The sequence below is a fragment of the Plectrocnemia conspersa genome, unplaced genomic scaffold, assembly GCF_051122295.1.
Source record: "Plectrocnemia conspersa isolate PC_06_02 unplaced genomic scaffold, ASM5112229v1 ptg000002l, whole genome shotgun sequence".
Taxonomy (NCBI): Eukaryota; Metazoa; Arthropoda; class Insecta; order Trichoptera; family Polycentropodidae; genus Plectrocnemia; species Plectrocnemia conspersa.
This window is the reverse complement of record NW_028277166.1, coordinates 1,996,452-2,017,959: the sequence shown is the minus strand read 5'-3', so window position 1 is coordinate 2,017,959 and position 21,508 is coordinate 1,996,452. Positions and strand designations below refer to the sequence as shown.

The 21,508-nt window shown below is 31.5% G+C and overlaps 1 protein-coding gene across 4 annotated transcripts in view; it reads left to right on the top strand.

Moving 5' to 3' along the window:
* The window catches only part of smog (G-protein coupled receptor 158 smog), a 148,708-nt gene that overhangs the window by 124,468 nt on the left and 2,732 nt on the right, over positions 1 to 21,508 (top strand). For 2 of the 4 annotated variants that reach the window (XM_088181304.1, XM_088181305.1), the window contains exons 10-13: positions 6,565 to 6,789; positions 10,880 to 11,074; positions 16,391 to 16,648; positions 20,456 to 20,476. In XM_088181304.1, coding sequence (XP_088037430.1) covers positions 6,565 to 6,789; positions 10,880 to 11,074; positions 16,391 to 16,648; positions 20,456 to 20,476 — 699 coding nt within the window. Of the gene's footprint in view, positions 1 to 6,564; positions 6,790 to 10,879; positions 11,075 to 16,390; positions 16,649 to 20,455; positions 20,636 to 21,508 lie in introns of those variants that run through there. The other 2 variants (XM_088181307.1, XM_088181306.1) reach the window with 2 other exon arrangements.

Sequence of the window (21,508 nt, the reverse complement as noted above, 5' to 3'; positions counted from 1 at the left end):
ATTAATTCTTTTAGATTTCTCCAGTTAAATATTTTTTAAATTACTAGTTTATAAAAAAAATATTTTAACCGTGCTATCTATGACAATTTAGTTTGCAGTATTCTTCAAGCAAATTCTATCATTTTAAATTACCGAATATTCAATTACTTCAACCTAATACATTTATAAAATAATATTTAGTTATTTTTTGTTCCTGTATCCTAGCGCCTATCTTTTAGGAGCGTTGAGAAACAATTTACTAAGTTTTAAAATTTTATTTTACGAATCAAGCATTTTTAATAACAAATTCCGTTTTAGCGTTGATTGATTTTAGTAAGAAGGTGCATAGATGGTTATTTTATTCTAATGATTTTTTAACTGGTCCGCTAAAACGTATTTTTTTTAATTTAAGAGACGAAAATCAACTAGCTTATATGACTCTTTAAACGGATCTTGAAAATACAAATTGCAACTCAAAGTTTATAAGTAGTCAATAGTAGTAAAATAATGTCTAATATGTAATTTATATAAAACTGATATATTATGGCAATAAAGGGAAGGAATGCGCATTTTCGCTAAATATGATAAGAAAAAAAGCATTTAATACGCGCTACAAAATAAATTTGCTAAAAGCTAACGTCACATTCGACAATAAAACTAAAATTTTATAAAAAAATTCTTCTTTGTTTTTGTATTTAGGAGCGTTGAGATACGATTTACTAAGTTCTGGTGTTATTTTATTCTAATGATTCCTTTTAGCTGGTCCGCTAAAACGTCATTTCTTTTTAAATTCAAGAGACAAAAATAAACTAGCTTATAATACTCTTCAAACTGATCTTGAAAAAACTAATTGCAACTCAACCATTATAAGTGGTCGTCCGAACTTATTTCATAGAAACTAAAAACAAAATATTGCTTTGGTATAAACCTGTTGCGAATTTAAGCCCGTCATACGTTGCTCTTTTGCCGTTAATGTCGTTGGAAAAAGCTATAAATTGTTAAGTATTATTTTATTTTTTCGCCGATACTGAATAGCGTGATTTTCACATTCCGAGCGTTCTCCAATAGGAATCTAGGCGAGTAGAATGTTATCGCCACCCTTTTACGTCCCTTGTTTCGTGTCGCTCTCTATAATAAACGTTTTTTTATCGGGTGTCGAACGAGTGTTTTTTAATCGAAGGCCGTAAATATTTTCGTTTTGGCTAAATCGCACGCACGCACTCGTGTCTCGATGAATCGAGTGTTTTAATTAAATATTTATATGTATTTTTTCAACCGTGAGCGATCAATGGTCGTATTTTATGTTTTGCATAATGTTTTGCCGATTGAATTAAATATTACATTGTGGATTTACGATTAATTTGGTATTGCTTTGAATCGGCGCTAGTGGCTAGGTACATTGTAATTTAAATAGGACTCGATTATGTTACTTTCTGTATATAGGTTTTATATGAAAATTTGCTACTATTACTATTGTTCGGGGGACAATAGCAGATTTTTTTTATTTTTAAATGTGGTATTTGCGTGCTTGAACGCATATAGTACATATCACGACATGTAAATTTGGAACTGTGAAGGAATCTAGTATTACACCCATACCTCGCTTTACGTTCCACGAAACTTGGCCGCTAAGCGAAAAGCCGTATAACGAATCAATTATTCTAATACAAATTCATACAAATTCAATGGGATCGGTTCCAAATTTGTTAAATATGTAACATGGTTTATCATTTAAAATGCATTTTATCTTTTTATTTCATTTAAATCAAAAATACATACATAACAAGTACATACATTTGTACATAAAATAATAACAGACTCCAAAAACCAACAATAATCCATAAACAAAAATTAAACAACTTCAAGTTACATAAAATATGTGTATAAATACATACATATTATTTTTTAAAATGGCTTTAATCTGAAGACGATGAAGAAATGGTAACCTACAGATCACTGTCGTTCTCATTTTTGTCTGGTAAGGATGTGCCTGGCTTAAAAAAATTGTCCAACGTTGTTTGTCTTGCCTTTTTGTCTCTTTCGTTCTTCAGTGATTAATAACAGCTAATGGCTGAGTTAATTCCTCGAGAAACTTTAGCGCTACGTTCGACGTCAGGATCGTTTTCAAGGAAGATTGCAACTGAATGAGTTCCTTATATGAAAGGGGTTCCCTATCAGCTTCAAGTAGATCAAGCACATCACGTTCGTTCAAACCTTCAAAGCCGAGATCATGAGCTAGATCCAAAATGTTTTGCCTAATTTCAGGAAGGCAATTAACTTCTGCATCAGTACTTTTTACACATTCTGGCCATATTTTTTTCCAAACATGGTTCATTGTTGTTAATTTTAATTCCTTCCATGATTCACTGATGCTGTCAACAGCATCCTTGATGTTATAGTTTTTCCAAAATGTTTTAATTGAAGATTTACCATCGGTTTCCCTTATAAGTTATCGGAAAGTTCAGCGTAGGTAATATGCCTTAAAAGTGGCTATTGCACCCTGATCCATTGGTTGGATCAGAGCTGTTGTATTTTTCGGAAGGTACTCAATCATGACATCTTCAGATAGTTCGGATAAATTAGTAGGATGCCCTGGTGCATTATCCAAAATTAGCAAAGCCTTGTCTCGCAAATATTTTTTCACTTCTGTGCAAAAGTGATTTTTGAACCAATCCTCTAAAGTAGCTTTAGTCATCCAAGCTTTCTTGTATGATCTCCATATGACGGGTAATTGATTTTTATTTGGTCCTTTAAGAGGCCTTGGATTTTCGGACAAATATATTAAAAATGGCTTTAGCTTAAAATCACCCGCGGCATTTGCACCAAGTAGCAAAGTTAATCGTTCTTTTGACACCTTATAACCAGGCGCAGATTTTTCGGTTTTTGAAATGTACGTGCAATCAGGCATTCTCTTCCAATAAAGCCCTGTTTCGTCTACGTTAAGCACTTGTTCAGGTTTATGACCACCTCTTTCAATAATTCCCTTTAAAATGTTGGGATATTTCATAGATGCAGCCTCATCGGCGCTAGCTGCTTCACCTTATATTTTAAAATTATGCAAATTAAATCTATTTTTAAATTTTTTTAAAAATCGACATCGAAAAAAAGTTTTTTTGCCGTTATAGCGAAACATTTTAGGCCGTAAATCGAAAACGTGCCTTAATTGAAGAGGGCCGTTATAACGAAAGGCCGTATAAAGAGCGGCCGTATATCGAGGTATGGGTGTATTTTAGATTATGTTTTAAAGTACAGTAATGCAGTGGTTTCTGAGTTTTTTCTGTTCTGAGTTTAAACACTAGCAAACAGTTGGAAATTTTGTATACAGTATACACAATGCTAAGGTTTGCGATTAAGCATCGAATATACTTCGTTATGCAGAGCGCATGTCATTTTACCAATTTATTGGCGCTTCGCGTTTTGTACAATACGTTAGTTCGTCGTGTCCTTGAATATGACTCGTTTGTTTTTAGATATCCTTCATGATTCCACCGTTTTTAAACGTTTTAATCGTTAACAATATTGCTTTATAGTTGTTAGTTGTTATCTCTGCAGCTTCTTTAAGTTTATTAAATTCGAAATAAATTATATTATATACATATATTAAATTTAATATTAAGGTACATATATACACAAATTGATTTAAGATTTTAATAATGCATCTATATTACCATATTTAATATAATGAAGTTTCCCTGAAATATCCCTTCGCAGTCCGTCCACCCTCGTTCGATTTTCAACCAATATTTATGGAAATTCCTTTTCGATATGACAGTGCACGCTTTCGCTTTAGCTGTGTTCTCTGCGATCAAAGCTAAGGGCTTCTGACAGATTAGTTGAATGGTAGAGCACAAGACAGTCAAGAGCCACATGAATAAGTTATGAAATTATGTTTACACAAAGCACTTCGTTAATTTTAGAGCGAATATTGGCAAGATTCACTTGAAAAAAAATCTAATAAATCAATTTCTTATAACGCTCGAAATAAATATAAGCTCTTGACTAAATAAATGAACGAAAAAGGTTAACTAAACTTCAGTGTCAATTTATTTTTGTGTTTAAAGTGAAAATATGGTTCGTAAAAAACCTTTTAAAAAGATGCAAAAAAAATATTTGAAATGTTACTTAAAAATGGTTTTAATTAATTTTTAAAGAATTTTAAATACCGTTATTTTCCGGTTTTAAAACTGGTATTAGATATTTTTAATATAAAATAGTTATACGTTTTATCAATATAAAGTATTTTTTTTTAAAATGAGTGAAACAAATGAATTATAATGAGTTAAATTATAATATTAACTATATTGCAAGTCTAATAAGCGTATGTATAGTGGGTCGATCGACTCACAACACTAAACGTGTTTTGGAAAAAAAAACTTTTTTTTAATTTTTAATTTTTTTAAACGGTATCCTAAGTATATTCGAAAGCTCTATTTCGTATCAAAAATTCAAGTCTATATATTTAAAAGGAACCAAATACGAGCGAGCTTTTATGCGAACCAAGTCGCATAAAAGCTCGTATAGGGGCCCAGACAATTTACCATAAGACTTGTTTCAAAAAAAAAAAAAAATTTTCAAATGCAAATTAAGCTTCTGAACACTTTTTGCATACGACATTTTTCAGTGGGATTGCATTTTGCAAAGTAATGACACTTCAAATTTTTACATTGGCCGCTATTTTGTAAAAAAAAATTATATTTTTTTTTCATACAGAACGTATAAGGGGTGCTTAGTAGTTCTATACGATACTACAAATTTAATTTGAAATCTTTAAAACCAAGCAGTTAAGAGCGTTAACTCTTCTGAAAGTCTCAAAATGGCTCGTATGGGGGTCCGATCGAACTTATACATCGCTTGTTTTGAAGCAAAAAACTATTTTTTTTATATTTTATTTGGATGTAGTTTAGGCTTTTAAGCGTTTCATCTATAGCGATCTTTTCGTTAAAATATAAACCTACTGAGTTACGAGTGTTTAAATTTTTATACTTGTCACCATTTTGCAAAAAATTGACACATTGGATTTTGCTAACGAACATACACAGGGTGTTTAAGAATTCTATACTGTCACAAAAATTCAACTTTAAATATGTATAAATAAGCTCACACTGACCTTAACTATATTGCAAGTCTTATGAGCGTATGTATGGTGGGTCGATCGACTCATAATACTAAACGTGATTTGGAAAAAAATATTTTTTTTTTTAATTTTTTAAGCGGTATCATAAGTATACTCGAAAGCTCTATTTTGTATCAAAAATTTAAGTCTATATCTTTAAAAGGAACCAAATACTAGCGTTAACTATATGCAAAGTCGCATAAAAGCTCGTATGGGGGCCCGGTCAATTTACCATAAGATTTGCTCTTAAAAAAAAAAAAATTTTTCTTTTTTAATACAAATTAAGCTTCTAAACACTTTTTGCATACGACATTTTTCTGTAAGATTTGATTTTGCGAAGTTATGACACTTTTAATTTTTACATTGGCCGCCATTTTGTAAAAAAAAATATTTTTTTCATACAGAATGTATAGGGGGTGCTCAGTAGTTCTATACGATACTAAAAATTGAATAAAAAATCTTTAAAACCAAGCAATTAAGAGCGTGAACTCTTCTGAAAGTCTCAAAATGGCTCGTATGGGGGTCCGATCGAACTGATACATCGTTTGTTTTGAGGCAAAAAACTATTTTTTTATATTTTATTTAGATGTAATTTAGGCTTTTAAACGTTTCGTGTGTAGCGACCTTTTCGTTAAAATTTAAACCAACTGAGTTACGAGTGTTTAAGTTTTTAGACTTGTCACCATTTTGCAAAAAATTGACACATTGGATTTTGCTAACAAACATATTCAGGGTACTTAAGAATTCTACACTGTCACCAAAATCCAACTTTAAATCTGTATAAATAAGCTTATACTGGCCTTAAAAATTATTGTGACCAAAAAATAAATACGTCGCCATCGCTGATATATTGTATTATATATACTGATCTAGTGTTTTATATATATATTATATACAAATCTCACAAAGTTTTATTAGCCTACCTAACCATTTCATAGAAAATGTTTTAAGGAGAGAATAAGAAAATACTAGATATTTGAGGGATCTTTTATTTTATGACTAGTTGTAAAATATCTCGGAATATATATATATGTATACCAAGTAACTTTTCATTTGTAAAACTTGTGCTCGCCTTGCTTTTCTTTAACTTTATTTGTCAACATAAACGATATTAGAAAATTGTATATCTGTAAGTAATAAAGAGCATACAATAAATAAAAACAATGAACACGAGCACACAACATCCCCGCGCCTGACTGCATCCAATTAAGAAGTTCGTGGCAGCATTCCAAAGCTCGAGATTGTGGGATTCATTGTAGTGCGAAAACTCAGTGTATTAATTTAAGTCGTTACATCCCCAGGCTATACACAGCATTAATGGACGTGACGTACGGCAACTACTACCGGTATGCTCTATTCAGAATGCGATTACACACTGACAGGGGTATTCATTGCATCCCCCTTTGAGGTCGCATGCGAGTTAAGTTAGAACCGCCACGTAAGATAAACAATTTGCCATTTTGTTGTTGCAGGTGGTCGCCGTTTTGTGCTACTTGGCCGCATTCACCGCTTCCAGTCTCAACTTCATCAGGGAGCAGTATAGTCTGATGAGGATAGGACAGACGTCCTCTGGGGAGCTGTTCTTGGCGTGCAAGCCGGTGTGGTGGGATTACGTAACGGAGGCCGGAGAGATGCTCATTTTGGTGTTCGGAATCCATTTGAGCTACGCCAGCCGGAATGCCTTTACACAGTTCCAGGTATTATTGCGGTTTTCCTTTATATGATTAGTTGATAAGCGCCAATAAATCTATCTGAGTGTGCTAAATATAATTAAAATTATCGCGACCTAACAGATTATATTCAATACTAAAACACAAAAAATATACAAAATAATACATAGTAAGAATAAAAAAAATAGGGTTTGAAAACCTTAAGGGTGTGACTTCGTAACCAGCGAGAAGGGAGTGGAGAAGCTGGCGCAAGGGGGATGTCCGTGGGAGGTCCTTAGAAGTCTAGTGGCGTGACAGTGAGTGTAAAGCGGAAGTTAATTCCTCTCTGCTACGGTGATGATCGTATGGAGAAGTTTCTCTCGGGATGTGACCGCCTATGACAGTATGTTGACCGCGGGCGTCTGTTGGTTTCTTCGAGTGTCTGCTAGTGACTACCTTACTTATCGGAGTTCAGGGCTGCAAAGCTTGCTGACTTGATCACAATTATGCAGCAATCATCCAGCCAATCGCTGTAGTCACTTATTAGAACGGCGAAGTAGGTTTACGCCTTTAGAAAGTGACGTTCGCTTAATGGACATTGTCCAAGGACGTATTGAATTGCAACGGGAATCTTGTGGATTCAATGATTTATGATATCCGTGACCGTTTTGCAACAAAGAAACATTCTCAAGCACAGGTTTCATATTCAATGCAGATTTACACAGGGCATCTTGATGTTACATAGTGTATGTTTTATTATTTTTTTTCCCCGTCATGTTTTTTACACCATCAGTTGTAATATTACATATGTTTGTTGTAGTTACTTTCAAAGTTGAAAGTCCTTCCAGAAATTTACGAAAAATATGACATCCCGATGTAGTTCCCTTTAACGAGCGCATGCATTTAAGTTCTTCAGTAATTTCAAAGTTCACATCAACATCTATTATAAATTCAGCAATTTCGACTTTTGTTTAATCATTAAACAACAGTTTAATTTGTAGCTGCCGTATTTATGTCATTAATAAATAACATAAAGAGTAGAGGTCCCATGTTGGACCCTTGAGGAACCCCAGTAGGGGTAAAATATTCTTTCGACAATCGACCGCAATAGGTTACAAACTGTCTACGATCACACAAATAACCGAGTTAAATCATCCAAGCAACCGAGGCTCGACAATTTTTGAGCCACTCGTAAATTATGTATATACATAAAAAAGTATTGCAGCTTTTTAAAATGTATATTAAAAAAAATGATTGTGCCATATTTATTCGTTGATCAAACAGCGATAGCTTTTGTGTATGCAGCAGTGACTCCGAAATTCATTATTTTAATTGCGTCGGATGCCTTTGTTACAAATATTTTTTTATTGCAATTATATTCGTTCCCCTTGTGCATAATTGTAATGAGAGTAAAAAGGATATACATACGTATCGTTATCTGGCTTTGTATAGGTGGACTACACCGGAGGACTTTTAAATGTTTTTCCTGGTAATTTGTACGCGAATGCGTTTTATATTTATGTATATTTAATTTGTGTGGTCTCATTTTTGTATGACACAATTTTAAGTGTGTACATTGATTGAATATCACAAAGTAACAAATATATCTGCCCAATCGACAAACTAAAAAGTGTAACAAATCTAACAATACTAACAATTATATTTAATACACATTCATCAATCCTACATTTTAATTATATTGGCGGCTGTGGAATTTTTCTACCTGTGGTTAAAAATATTATTTAGCTTTTGCCTCAATATAAACAAGAGTTTCTTCACATGTTTTGGATCAATTTGTTTTTATAGGGGAATTAAAACTAGCATATCTCGCTTCCTAAGATTTGGATTGGCTATTATCAGAAAGCACCAAATTCTTGATTAATATTTTTTGTCCTAAGATCAACCAGTTCTGCATCTTAGATGCCATTTATTGCACTGAATTTTATTAAATTTATTATTAAAAATCAATGAGTAAGCTTTATTTTAAAACGGAAAATGTCACCGTAGATGTGCGACTTTTTTAGTTTTTTTGTAGAATGTGAACAAACATAATATTTTTTATAAAAGCGCTTTGTTGTCGGGCTTAGTTTTGAAATAAAGCTTGCGATGACTTGATGTGATACAAAATATGTTTATCGATATGCCTTCTCGTTCTGCATACGTTTGCAAAGATTATCTTAGAAAGTGGAATTATGTAAGCATACTCACAATTTTTTTTGCGAGATTGTTGTACATTACATTTAACAAAAAAAGAACAATACCGCGAAAGGAAACTTTGTTTTTTTAAGACAATTTACACTTGAGAGCATCGTATCCGTTTTGCCAACACTGATCGTATTTCTATAATTTGCAATGACACAACTAGGTTTGGGATATATTGGCCTTGGGTTAAACAACTTTTTTAGATTTAATCAGAACGCTATCAAAGTTATTTAAAGGGTGGATATTGTAAATATTTTAATTACCTATTTAACAAGAAATTAAATAATAAATAAAAAATATTTTCTTCTGGAAATATTTAGCTAAGTTGTGAATGTTAAGTAGTTTTTTATAGATTGAATCATTTTGACTATCATTAAAAATTCTAAATATTTGTATATGTAGTGCGCAAATTTACGCAGTAACAGTAAAAAATGCACTATGATCAACCGCATATCTCTCGGACGATCTCTCCCCATTTATGTTGTAAATCGCACAGGTACACAATGATTTTATTGTTTTATTTAACTATTAAATTTAAAAATAGATTTTAAAAAATCAGAACAAAGCAAAAATAATATTTAAACCAAAAAAGTTAAAGGTCCGGTATCCACACACTCGCTAGCTTCGGTACATCACGACAGTGAGGTACCGACAGCTAGTATTAATTTTAATAAAATTATTTAACGATTTAATTATAATAAAATTACTTAAGCTTAGTAAAAATCCCTATTTTTTATTTTAAAACAAAATAGCGTCTATTAAAAAAATTAAGTTTACACAATTGAATGTGCTAGATAATATTAATTTAATATTTTTAACAGCAATCAGATTCCCACGTTTGAAAGGGCCTTATTCTATATATACTCATAATTTATTATGACCAAAATTCAGTAAATTATTCTCAAAACTCATAGCTTATTATGACCAAAATTATTGTCCATCAACAAGGAAACAAGTTAATAGCGTAAAGGATGGGATAGCACACAAAAGCCCTTGTTACGATCAGAAAAAATAACGCGCAAGTATTCTCACTGTAGATATTATCCGTCATTGAGAAAATATTTCTTTGTTACGAAACGGTCATGGATATATTATAAATCACTGAATCCACAAGATTCTCGTCGCAATGCAATACGACCTTGGACAATGCCCATCAAGAGAATGTCGCTTTATAAAGACGTATACATACTTCGCTACCCTAAGAAACGAGTACATCTATTGGCTGGATGGTCGCTGCATGAGTGTGAGTTACAGTGCTGGATTTTTAAGCCTGAACTCCGATAATGAGAAGGCAGACGCCCGCCGCCCACGGACAGGATAATATCATGGGCGCTCACATCCTGAGAGGAACTCCTCCACGCGAGAACCAACGTAGCAGAGAGGGATCAACTTCTGCTGTACAGTCGCTGCCACGCCACCTACTCGACCTTTGAGGACCTCCCACGGACATTATTCATGCGCCAGCTTCTCCACCACCGCTCGGAAAAAACATCGCGCATATTATTGTCTGTCGCAACTGTTATATAATCTAATAAAACTCTAACTATATTCCACTAAGCTTATCATTAGCTACAAAGTCACACCCCTAGGGTCCTCAAACCTTAAAAGGCCGATTGTTTTCGAATTTTTTCTTACAATTCAGAGAGTAGTTTAAGTCAAGGGCTAAGGTATTTCATTGAATTTATTTAGGGGTTGCTCAACAGTGTTATTTTTAATAAAACAGCTATTTTTGTTAGCAAGAAATATATTGCTATGTCATGGCGTCGTTTATTTTAATCTTACATTTGCCACTAAGAACGAATTAATAATTCATTTTGTAAGCAAAATAATAATTTCTAAAGCTCGTAAAACTTCTTTAAATTATTTTTATAGTAGTTTTAGATGGTGTGTCTTTGCTTATAGTGAACGGCAACATTTAATGGATTATGTGTTTCAGGAGAGGCGTTTCCTGTGCGCCGCCATCTGTGTGGAAGCCGTCGTTTCTGGAGTGTTCTACATCCTGAGGGCCATCTACCTAACCACTCTACACCCCGACTACGTGTACTTGGCTTACTTTCTACGTTCGCAGCTCACGTCCACGGTCGTCATCCTGCTCATATTCACGCCTAAGCTGTGGTATCAACACAAACAGGTAGCTACCTATAACTTCTAACCGCCCACAAGGAACTGCTCCAGATCCTACACATTTGTTTCGCCGGCCATTTAGCGTAATGGTCTCTCCGCGTCTTTTGAGTCTCGTTGAGGATTTAATTAAATTACGTGACACTCCCTTATCGCAGTGCGAGGGATGACGAGCTGTTTCAAATGTTAAGGAGGCTCGGTCGCCCCCAGGGCAATTCGGGTTAAGAAACGGTGCTAACCGTTTTAAACGGAACAGGATACTGACTACTTTCCTTCCAACAAGCGCGTATGTGTTTTAAAATATATGGATTTTACAAGACGAATTTATATTACTGTTTCTAATTCTTTTGGTAATTATTAAAGCTAATCTGTTGCCAAATGATTTTAGTCCCAATCCGTTATCAGACGCTGACAATCAATCTGGCTTGATTTATATTATATGCAAACTTGCCGAGGAGGGAGTGGGAGAGGGGACAATTTCCTAGAGCCCGTTCTTCTTGAGGGACCCAACTGTGAAAAAAATCATAGCAAGAATATATTTATAAAAAAAGTAAAAACCGACCTCAAATAATGAATCTGAACTAAACTACAGTTGTTTGAGATGTACCTATATACTGATTCCTTTAACCCTTTTTTATGCATATTATACAATAAATAAAAAGATCGGTACATTGCCTTCAAAAGCACACGCTTTCTAGGTAGTACTTTCACAATAAACATTATTATTCAAAAGGACAGGTTGTAGTCTTGCAGAGTCTTGTTTTGATTATTTTTTTGAGTTTTAACCTCATGTTTTCGACAAGTAATTGTGGTCTGAGCCAGATTTGATTTTAAAGATAGATGATTTCTATCTAGTGTTAAATATACCATAATCTATTTAATTTCTACATCTATTTTCAATGTATGCAAAAGTCTTAAATATTGTTTAAACCATGTATTCAGAATGGCGAATTTATTTTCTTGGCAGAATTCCACCAGTTTTTCTCCTTCATCGTTTTGAGCACCAATATTATATTGTCCCACAATTTTATCTAAATGAGAAATACCTCATATATTTGCATTAAAATCGCCTTAAAACTAATATTTGATTTGTTCTTTAAAATAAAATACAATATCGCTTTTTATACATTTAGTCTTTGTGGTATCATTCTAAACTTTGCGGTTTATTAATGAGCGATTGTGGTTAGAATATTCTGAAATAGGAGATTATAACTTTTTGTGCATCAAATTATTTTGTACAGAAAATTTCGTAAAAGTAATGAAAAAAACTTTTTTTTTAATAAGACCAAAATATGTTTGAGAATAAAATAGCAAGTTATTCATAATTTATATTAAATTTATTCTGTATTAATAATATATATAATGTAAACTTAATAAAGAATTTCATACAATGTTTCCAGAATAATTGGATAAATAGTTTTTCACCGGAAATGAATCGTCTCTCTTTTCAAACAAAGGCGAGAAAATTCGAATCGGAAATGACTTATGCTTACATTAACCTTTCAAAGATAATCAAAATAGTGGGTCGAGATGAATCATGTTCATGCTGCATTGGGGTTTAGAGACTATTAATCGTACTGTATTATAAATGGGTTTAATAATTTATTCACTAAATTAAAAATAATATTTAATTAACCTGTAATTTATTTTTAAAAATTGCACTTAATTTTAATGTAATATTTTATTTAAAAAATGCAGATTCTGTCGAAAATCAATAAAACTTTGTATTTGCTTGGAATTAATTGTCGTTTTTTTAAGTTGATTGGAAGATTTATCTGTAAAGATAAGAGATTGGCGAAATCAATTTACTACTAACTTGCTACGTATTATATGTACTGTAACCACTGTATTAATAGTCCACGCAAATAAGACACAAAAAAGTCTGAAAAGCTAAAAAACATTCTTCTCGAGAAAAATGTCAAATCAAGAATTCTCATTTTTCGAGAAATTTCCAAATTTCGTAATAATTATTGTAAGGTCTTTTTTTGTTATAAAATAAATTTTCACGAATATTTTTTACGTTTTTCTTATGTATTTCTTATACCATTGTATTCAAAGATGTTGATAGTATGCCACTTTCTTTTATTAGAGGTTTAAAATAGGTAAATGGCAAAAATTGTTTTTTTCCACATTTTTTCACAAAAACAATTTTTTCCACTACTTTCTTCAGCCCTTTGCTTTGGTAATCTAAGAAATACATGATTAATCAAATAATAAGAATCTGCGTGAGAATTAGTTGATTGCATGTATTAAAATTTTTTTCCTAAACCATTTTTTTCCTAAAGATAATTTTTAGAACAAAAAAAACAAAACCAAGGGTGTGGTGGTTTTAGCGTGCAATTTTTTTTTCTTTATATATTTTATTAATAATAATAATCTTATTAATATTGTGTCAACTCTACTTTCTCTAAAGCACTTGCGTATTAATAAATAATCGTTTAATTTAAAACTACATGTCAAAAAGGTATTTTATTGTATTTTCCATAAACATCTAATTTGCTACCGGTAAGCAGTTTGGAAATCATTAAAAATTTTATGGATGGGTACCAGTAAAAATACCGATTAATCTTAAGTAATATGTAATTTTGTCAGAAAAGTTTTTTTATGTATGTATTTTTTTTTAAATGTATAGTCAAAAATATAAAATAAAATTATTTTGGGCGCTAATGTCGGCGCGATTTAAATTTAAAAAAAATAAAATAATGTGTGGTAGCTGTTATCGAGAAATTGTAGGCAATAAATTGTTTATGCGATTAATTGACGCGGCGGTTGTTAGCGACTAATTGCTGGCGGTGAATTCGGAGCCTATAAAAAGATATATATAATAATTTCCTGTAATATTATAATAATATATCACATTTTTTATATATTTTTTATTTATCAAATTTTTTCGGAAATTCCTGAAAAAATTGAAAAATAAAAATAAGAATTTTCATTTCTCTAGAAATGAAAAAAAATAAAAAAACCAGAATGCCTATATATACTTATGAGTACAAAAATAGGGTTGGCAACAGTTTTTTTTAAACAAATATTTTGTTCTCTATCTATTTTATATTATGGATAAAATATTTCAAAACAAATATTATTGTATTTCATTCGGAATTATTAAAATTTTGTCAATTTTTTTGTAATACCTGGTCAAAATTCAATGTATATTTTTGACTAAAAGAATGCCAATCTAACTTCAGACCATTAAAGATCGCAAAAACCGCCGCTTCTCTCTTTGCATTTCATGGTTCAGCTCAACGTTCGGCATACAGATTTGCACCCACTTAAAATGCGTGGTTTTGATTTAAATAACCAAATATCAGCTGGTCTTTTTTTTTGATTTTCCTAGCAGGCTTATAATTGATTTGAGACAATTTGAGACATTGATATTCTAAATATTAACTACAAGAAAGATTTGTTGTCTCTCTTGTGAATGTTTAATTTTTATATTCACCCTTTTTCCAAGGAAGGCTTCAATTGGTGACCTGCATTGAACCATGTTTAATTTATCCCAAGTTTCTTTGACACGCCCTTCAAACGGTCTCCAATCCAAAAATCAATCTCATCAATCCTTACACAGGTTTTGGATCCTCTCTCTTCCCTTTTCCTCGCATCACGTATGCACAGTAACGTCCCAGGGTAACTTGTGCGCATTTCGTCAATTCGCACCAACCCCGCGCGATCCCCCTAATGCGAGTTAAATCTCGTTCGGTGCCAAAGAGAATTTGTTTATTTACAAACGTGCCAGAAAGTAGTGGTGTTTGTGTTGTGCGTTTACGCGCTGGGATGAAAAAACGCGCAATTTAGTGTTTGAACAGCGGAGGAGATACCACCAGGCCACGATCGCCCCCTCGGGGGCGCAGGCTTTTGTTTATCTTTCCCTGTCAATATGTGCTTCTGTCGAAGCGGAGAGTACGCGGTGCCGAGGCATAAATTTATAACGATTTGTCTGAGTGTCAATTCGAATGTGTGCGACTAAAATGGGAAAAAGAGAGCTTCTTCCATATTTTTATAAGGCTTCAGAATCATAAAGTATATAAAAGGCAGAGTATATCTGTCTCATACAGTAACATTTTAAAATATTAGAATCGATTTCGGTGATATTATAATAAATTGGGTTACTGTTACCAGGACTGAAAAACCTACTATAAACCCTGCTGTGTTATCAGAAATATTTAATAATACGTAGACGCATCTCATGCTTGCATGCATGCTAATTGATTTTTATTTCAACGTAGTTCGTAACGTTTCAGACTAGTCACTCTAAGGTTGCGGGTTCGAGCCCCGGCAGCATCACTCGAATTTTTATTTATAAAAAATGCGTTTATTTACAAAAAAAATGTGTCGACTTCCTCTTGGTTGCAGTCCAATTTTAAAAGTTCTGGAGAATGCCAATAAAAAAAAATCTAAAAAACGTCCTTTTTTTAACTTTTAAAAAAACGATTTTTTTTATTTTTAGTGGCTTGCGTTTCATAGGAGATTTTTTGCCCCATTTTTGGTACATTATGAGTTTTTTTTAAATGAATTTCCGTTGGCTGCTAATTTAGATTAGAAACAGCCGTTTCGAGGAAATCCCGAATGCATGCATTAGCTTGTTTCAAGGCGACGCATATCTTAATCATTTTTTATTAATGTCGAATATTTTGTGACTTATTCTGTTAAAAGCTTTCCCACGATGAAATCCTATTATAGCAAAGAAACCCATTTTTAGACAGTTAAAATGCTTTAACCCAAGATAATTTGCCCTTTTATGATTTAATATCATAAGTTAATTCCTCTGGTTTTAAATATAAGAGTAGTTTAATTGATGAACCTGAAATTAGTATTATATTAATTATCGATTTATACTACTCCTATATATTTATTATTTATTAATATATAGGCAAAGACGCGTTAATATTATTTTCTAAAACACTTATTGATTACCAGCGATTAATTATCAGTATCAATTAATATCAATTAGGGTAAAAACTGAAAATATGAATTTTATTCTTTGAACAAATTTTATCTTGGGCCTTTCAAAATTCATCTAATAAAATATAGATTATCGATTCACTCATACAACTCCAGAATTTCGCTACTATCCAAATAATTTATTACTCCCATTCGATGATAATAATTCTGAAGCTATATTCGATATAACGAATGTCTTTTGAAACGTTGCCTAAACCATATTCCATTAGAAAGATTGCATTTTTCAGAAAACTCTGCCAATTTCCACATTGTAAATTATTACATCTACAGTTACTGGTTAAAAATGAGCAAATAAATATTGATAGAGAAAACAATTTTTTTTCTCCTGTATAATATTTCATATTATTGTTTTTAATAATTTTAGGTGAGGTCACTCGCCCAAGAGTACTCCTGCCGACTTCCAGTGGACGCTTTTCGAGGCGAGGCAGGAGCTCTAAATGCCGATGGCGATGTTTCCGAGCTGAACATAGCCGACATGAACCCAGAGGACATCAGGGCTGAGCTCAAGAGACTTTACACGCAACTAGAGGTCCTCAGGAACAAGACCCTGAGGGCCGATAATCCTCACATCTCCAAACGCCGAGGTGGTCGCAAGGTGGCTCACCGGCGCTTCAGCCTTCAGGTAATCATGTAAATCACGATCGACTCCAATATTACACACAAAAAACACAAACACACCACCATCACCATAAATCACAACTTAGAGACACTATAGTTCTAAGCCAGGAATAAAGAACAAATAATTAATATAATAAAACAAATCACCCCTGGCTTGGACCTTTACTAACCACCGAATTTGCAGGATTGACAGTGCGACACGGTATGTAGCGTAGATTATCTAAAAGCAGACATTTTTAGATGACGTCACAGAGAAAAACTATACAAGTGGCTCATTATGGACCTAGGCGTCACTTATCAAGATTGATTTCAGATTTTACTGACGGTATTCGTAAAATATCTAAAAGTCAACAAAATAAAATAATAAATGTATTTTTTTTTTTGAGGATCGACCCCAAAATATATTATAAAAAGTTGTTAGTGAAATATTGTATTTGTTTGTAACAACTTTGTATAAATATTTGCTAGTGCATCTTAAGATTATTTCTGGTGTTTATATATATGAAGGGTTTAACATCAAATGTTTGCTATAGTTGTGACTTTGTTCAGCTAAAAGTTGCTATAGTCTACGGATATTTTTAATACACAATCGTCTATGTCCATATTCAAAAACTTATATTTATTCATAGCAAAAATATAGTCTATTAAGTATTAGGAGTCTAAACAATTTTGAGTCAATTAGCGTAGAGTTCGTATAATATTTTTCATATATAAATGAAGTACTCCTAGTCTTGTCTGCTTTTAAAGGATCAAGTCGCTTCTGATGATCTGTTGAACTCTAGATTATGAACAAGAGTTAAAGTAAAGAGATAAACTGCTGTTTTCTCGGTTTTGTCCGTGTATGTTAGTCGATTTTGCTCCACTTTTACATGTATTCAAGTTGAGGAACTAACATGGAAATTTATGGAGTGTTGTCGGAAGCGAATTCCTAACGGAAATGTCGATTTGAACGCTGCGTATGGTCTGCCTTAGGGAGGCTAAGTTGCAACGTCCAATTACAAAGATTTGGGGGTGTAGTTAGGTTTAGTATTATCTGTCTATTTTTTTCTGAAAACCTTATTATCGTGCCTAGCCGTTCAAGTGAGAATCTAGCAACAAATTTATTGATGGAGTGTTTTTGGATGTGAATTCCAAATGATATTGAAGATGCATCACTTGTTAAACAAAGGTTTTGCAACTTGCCTGCTGACGTTTATGACGCTTTTAACGCGTTAGTTTTTGTAGCGGCTCATTTTAATAAACTAATGGATCCCAAAGTTTTTAAATAAATAAAACTTATATAATCAAAATCATGTTTAAATCATTTCCCGTTAATTTTTTGTGAAAAAATAAATTTAAACAGCGATTATGAGATTTACTTATAATTTTTAATTTAAAAAAAATACTTGTACCTTAAAAATTACATAAAATGGGTGATGAAAATTACAATCAGAACCAATGTACCTCAAGAACAATACTTTCATGTGCCCTTATACTTACCAGTATATCCCTCCCGGTGAAAAACCAACTACATGCTAAAAGCACATGATGATCATGCATTAAAAAATGTAATTTTCACTGACTCGTAAAAATAAACAGGCTGTAGTTCATATTTTATATATATAATTAATTGGAAATTTATGTTTTTTATATAAAAACAGATATTTTTGTATTTTATAAAATCAGACAGTAATATGTTTATGAATTTACTATTTATAATTTTATTACAAATTTATATTTAAGTTATATTAAATCAAATTAAAAGCATTATCGCCAATGCGTCAAGTGGGACAAATATACACATAAAAAAAATCGTTTAGAAAGCGCTACTGGAACTATAATACATATAGTCCGTCCAAGATGTGAACGCTCATCGATATAGTATTGGTGAGAAATATTTTAGGGTGACCATGTGAAATTACACGTTCAATTAACTTTTCCTTTTTTAATTTAATTTGTTGAGTGAAATGTAAAATATCACTTTCTTGCTTATTTTGTTTATTTATATTAATATTTAGCTCTAAAACATGAGAGCAGCTTTGCAGTTACCCTCCAGGTTGAATATTTGCTTATTATATTTAAAAACAACAATATATTGTTACAGAAATTGTTTTATTGATTACAAAATACCACAACGTGACAATAATTTATAATAAAAATATGACACATTATAATTTTAAATTTAATTTCTAACGTATGGTTTTCCTACCCTTAAAACAGCTCTGATTTAGTATTGGTAACGTTCTTTTATCGGTGTAAACAAATTCACAGGAAAACTTTATATGTATACACGCATGCGTACACGCACCCTTATTTCCAAAACAACGATGATGAGCGTTAACATCTTGGATGGACTATACATATGTATATTTCTTATTAGGTTTTACTTATTTATTGCAACATTTAATGATATGTTATTATTATTACAATTAAATAACTATAAAACTATTATGTTCCATTAAAAGCAATGAAATTTAAAAAAAATGTTTAATATTGTTATTTAACCACACATTAATAGCAGACTTTAGTATATTTTTTAAATTCGTATATACAAAAGATTTATATTTTAAATTATTTTATAAAATAAAAAATAAGTAAGTAACAAATATTTGATTATGCCTTTAACAATTCTGAAAAAGAATCACAATATATATATTTTTATTCAATAAAAAAGCCTTTAAATTTAATTGGCATATGCTAAATATTAAGAGTGGTCTATACTTTAATTAAAATATTTTAATATAATTTTAAAACATGTTTTTCTGTAAGAAAATAAAAAAAATGCATTTTTAGTAAAATATAAAAATTTCTCACTACACGTAGTTACATTTGCATTTTAATATTATTAATATAATATAAAACGCTTTTTACAAAATTATAAAAAAAAATATTTCAGGTTATATCATTAAAAAAATATATTTTAAAATCTAAATTTTGTTAAAATAAATATATGATTCTTTTAAATAAATATATAAAAAAATATTTGATTATAAGAATAAATTCGAAAAATTCCTCACTGCTCGTTAATTGCTGTTACAATTTTAAAATTCCGTTTCAAATCCCCAAAATATTCATGCTGCGTATTATTTATATATTTATGTATGTAATGTAATTTTTCCCCAAAAATATGTTATCGTTTTAGGTAAAACGTGATTTTTTCGCTGCGCGGCGCAATTTGTATTTTTTTTTAAATACATTCTAATGAATCACTAAAGCATACGTAGCGTTTTATTAAGTTTAAGGACTGAAAATCAGTACTTAGCAAAATGTTTTCTTAAAAATATCTGATATGGACATAGGCGTTTATTTGTATACCCCTTCTATATAATATACCAGAAAAACCAGAAATTTTAAAGATTAAATTTGAACTAGTTCCTGTACATTGACTTAACTAAATTAAGAGTAGTTAGTAAAGCATTTATTAATCGATTGTCGAAATGTTAATATAACGCTTATCTTTTTTTATTTAATATAAATAGTGTTTAGAAGCTTTGATATTTTGGAGACATTTCGACAATTTTCGTAAGAGATACGTAGGTTTACGGATTTGAAGGTTGAATCTTAACTCTCCTAGAGAGATCATGCCGTAGTTAATAGTCCTAAAATACCAGTATATCTTTAAATGATACTTCTATCTTATATGTTTATAAGTAGAAGCATCGTTTGAGGATCAGATAAGAAAATGGCTAAGTGCTCTACGATAATTTTAAGCGAAAACGTGACGTTGTTGTATATACTACTACATAAATGGCTATAATCTGGTGTGTATAACGAGCACTTGTGTTTTTCTGTTTCCTCTGCCACATTACCACTACTACTTACCGTCCGGTAGAAAAAGGGAAGCCGAGAGAAGGTAAGGAGACTGGTTTCATTACCATAACAAATCTGACACAATGGCCCCAATCAAACAATTAACGCGCATAGATGCATGGTAAGAAGTCGACTTCCTACCTTAATTTTCTAAAAAAAGACGATAAAAGCTCGATGGAGCTTAAATTTACTCACCAAAGCAAAAAGCGATTTGACAGAGAAAAACTTTTTTTAAAAATGCAAACCCAACCAACCACCTTTAGTTAAAGTGCCTGTTTTGAGATAAACAACTTAAAAGTTGATTTTTTTCTTTGACACTTTCGAAGTACGATTAAACTATTATTGTTATATATCATCGATGGCATGTTAACCCTAAGTTTGCAGATCCTGCGTGTTGAATGTTTAGATTTTGTAGCTAATTCGACTATTCACTCACAATCCTTCTATCACTATTTTATCACATGAACATACTATGTATTTATGATATTTAAAGAAAATGTTATATATAAAAAAATATTTAAGCAAAAATGTTTTTATAAAATCGACAATCACAGATTAAATAATTGTAACCCATTTTTTATTTCAGTGTTTTAAAATATTTATTTAGTAGGTTTGCTACACTAAGTTTTTAAAATACATATAAAATAAATATAAAAATTATACGAATTCCAAGAAAAAAAATAAAATAAATCAATAGATGAAGAGAACAAGTCATAATACTAATTTCAGTTTTACCAAACAGTCAATCCAATAGTATGCAATTATTTTTAATTTTGCACTCACTAAAAATAGCTTACTCACATTAAATGATTTATATATTTTGACAGATTATCTAGCAAAAAAATAGATCATAAAAACTGTAAGATAGTCAATGCTTTGTTTTGTCTGCATATGCTGATTAAATATCATGAACAAATTTGATAAAATTAAAGATGACTCGTAATTTCATTTCACTACAGATTATAATATTGCTAGTAACATTTAAAAATGCTGCTTCAACATTCAAATGCTGAAGAAAACGCAGCTTATGCCCGCGCGCATGCTTTCTGAATACCTCAGCGCTTACATTAAACAA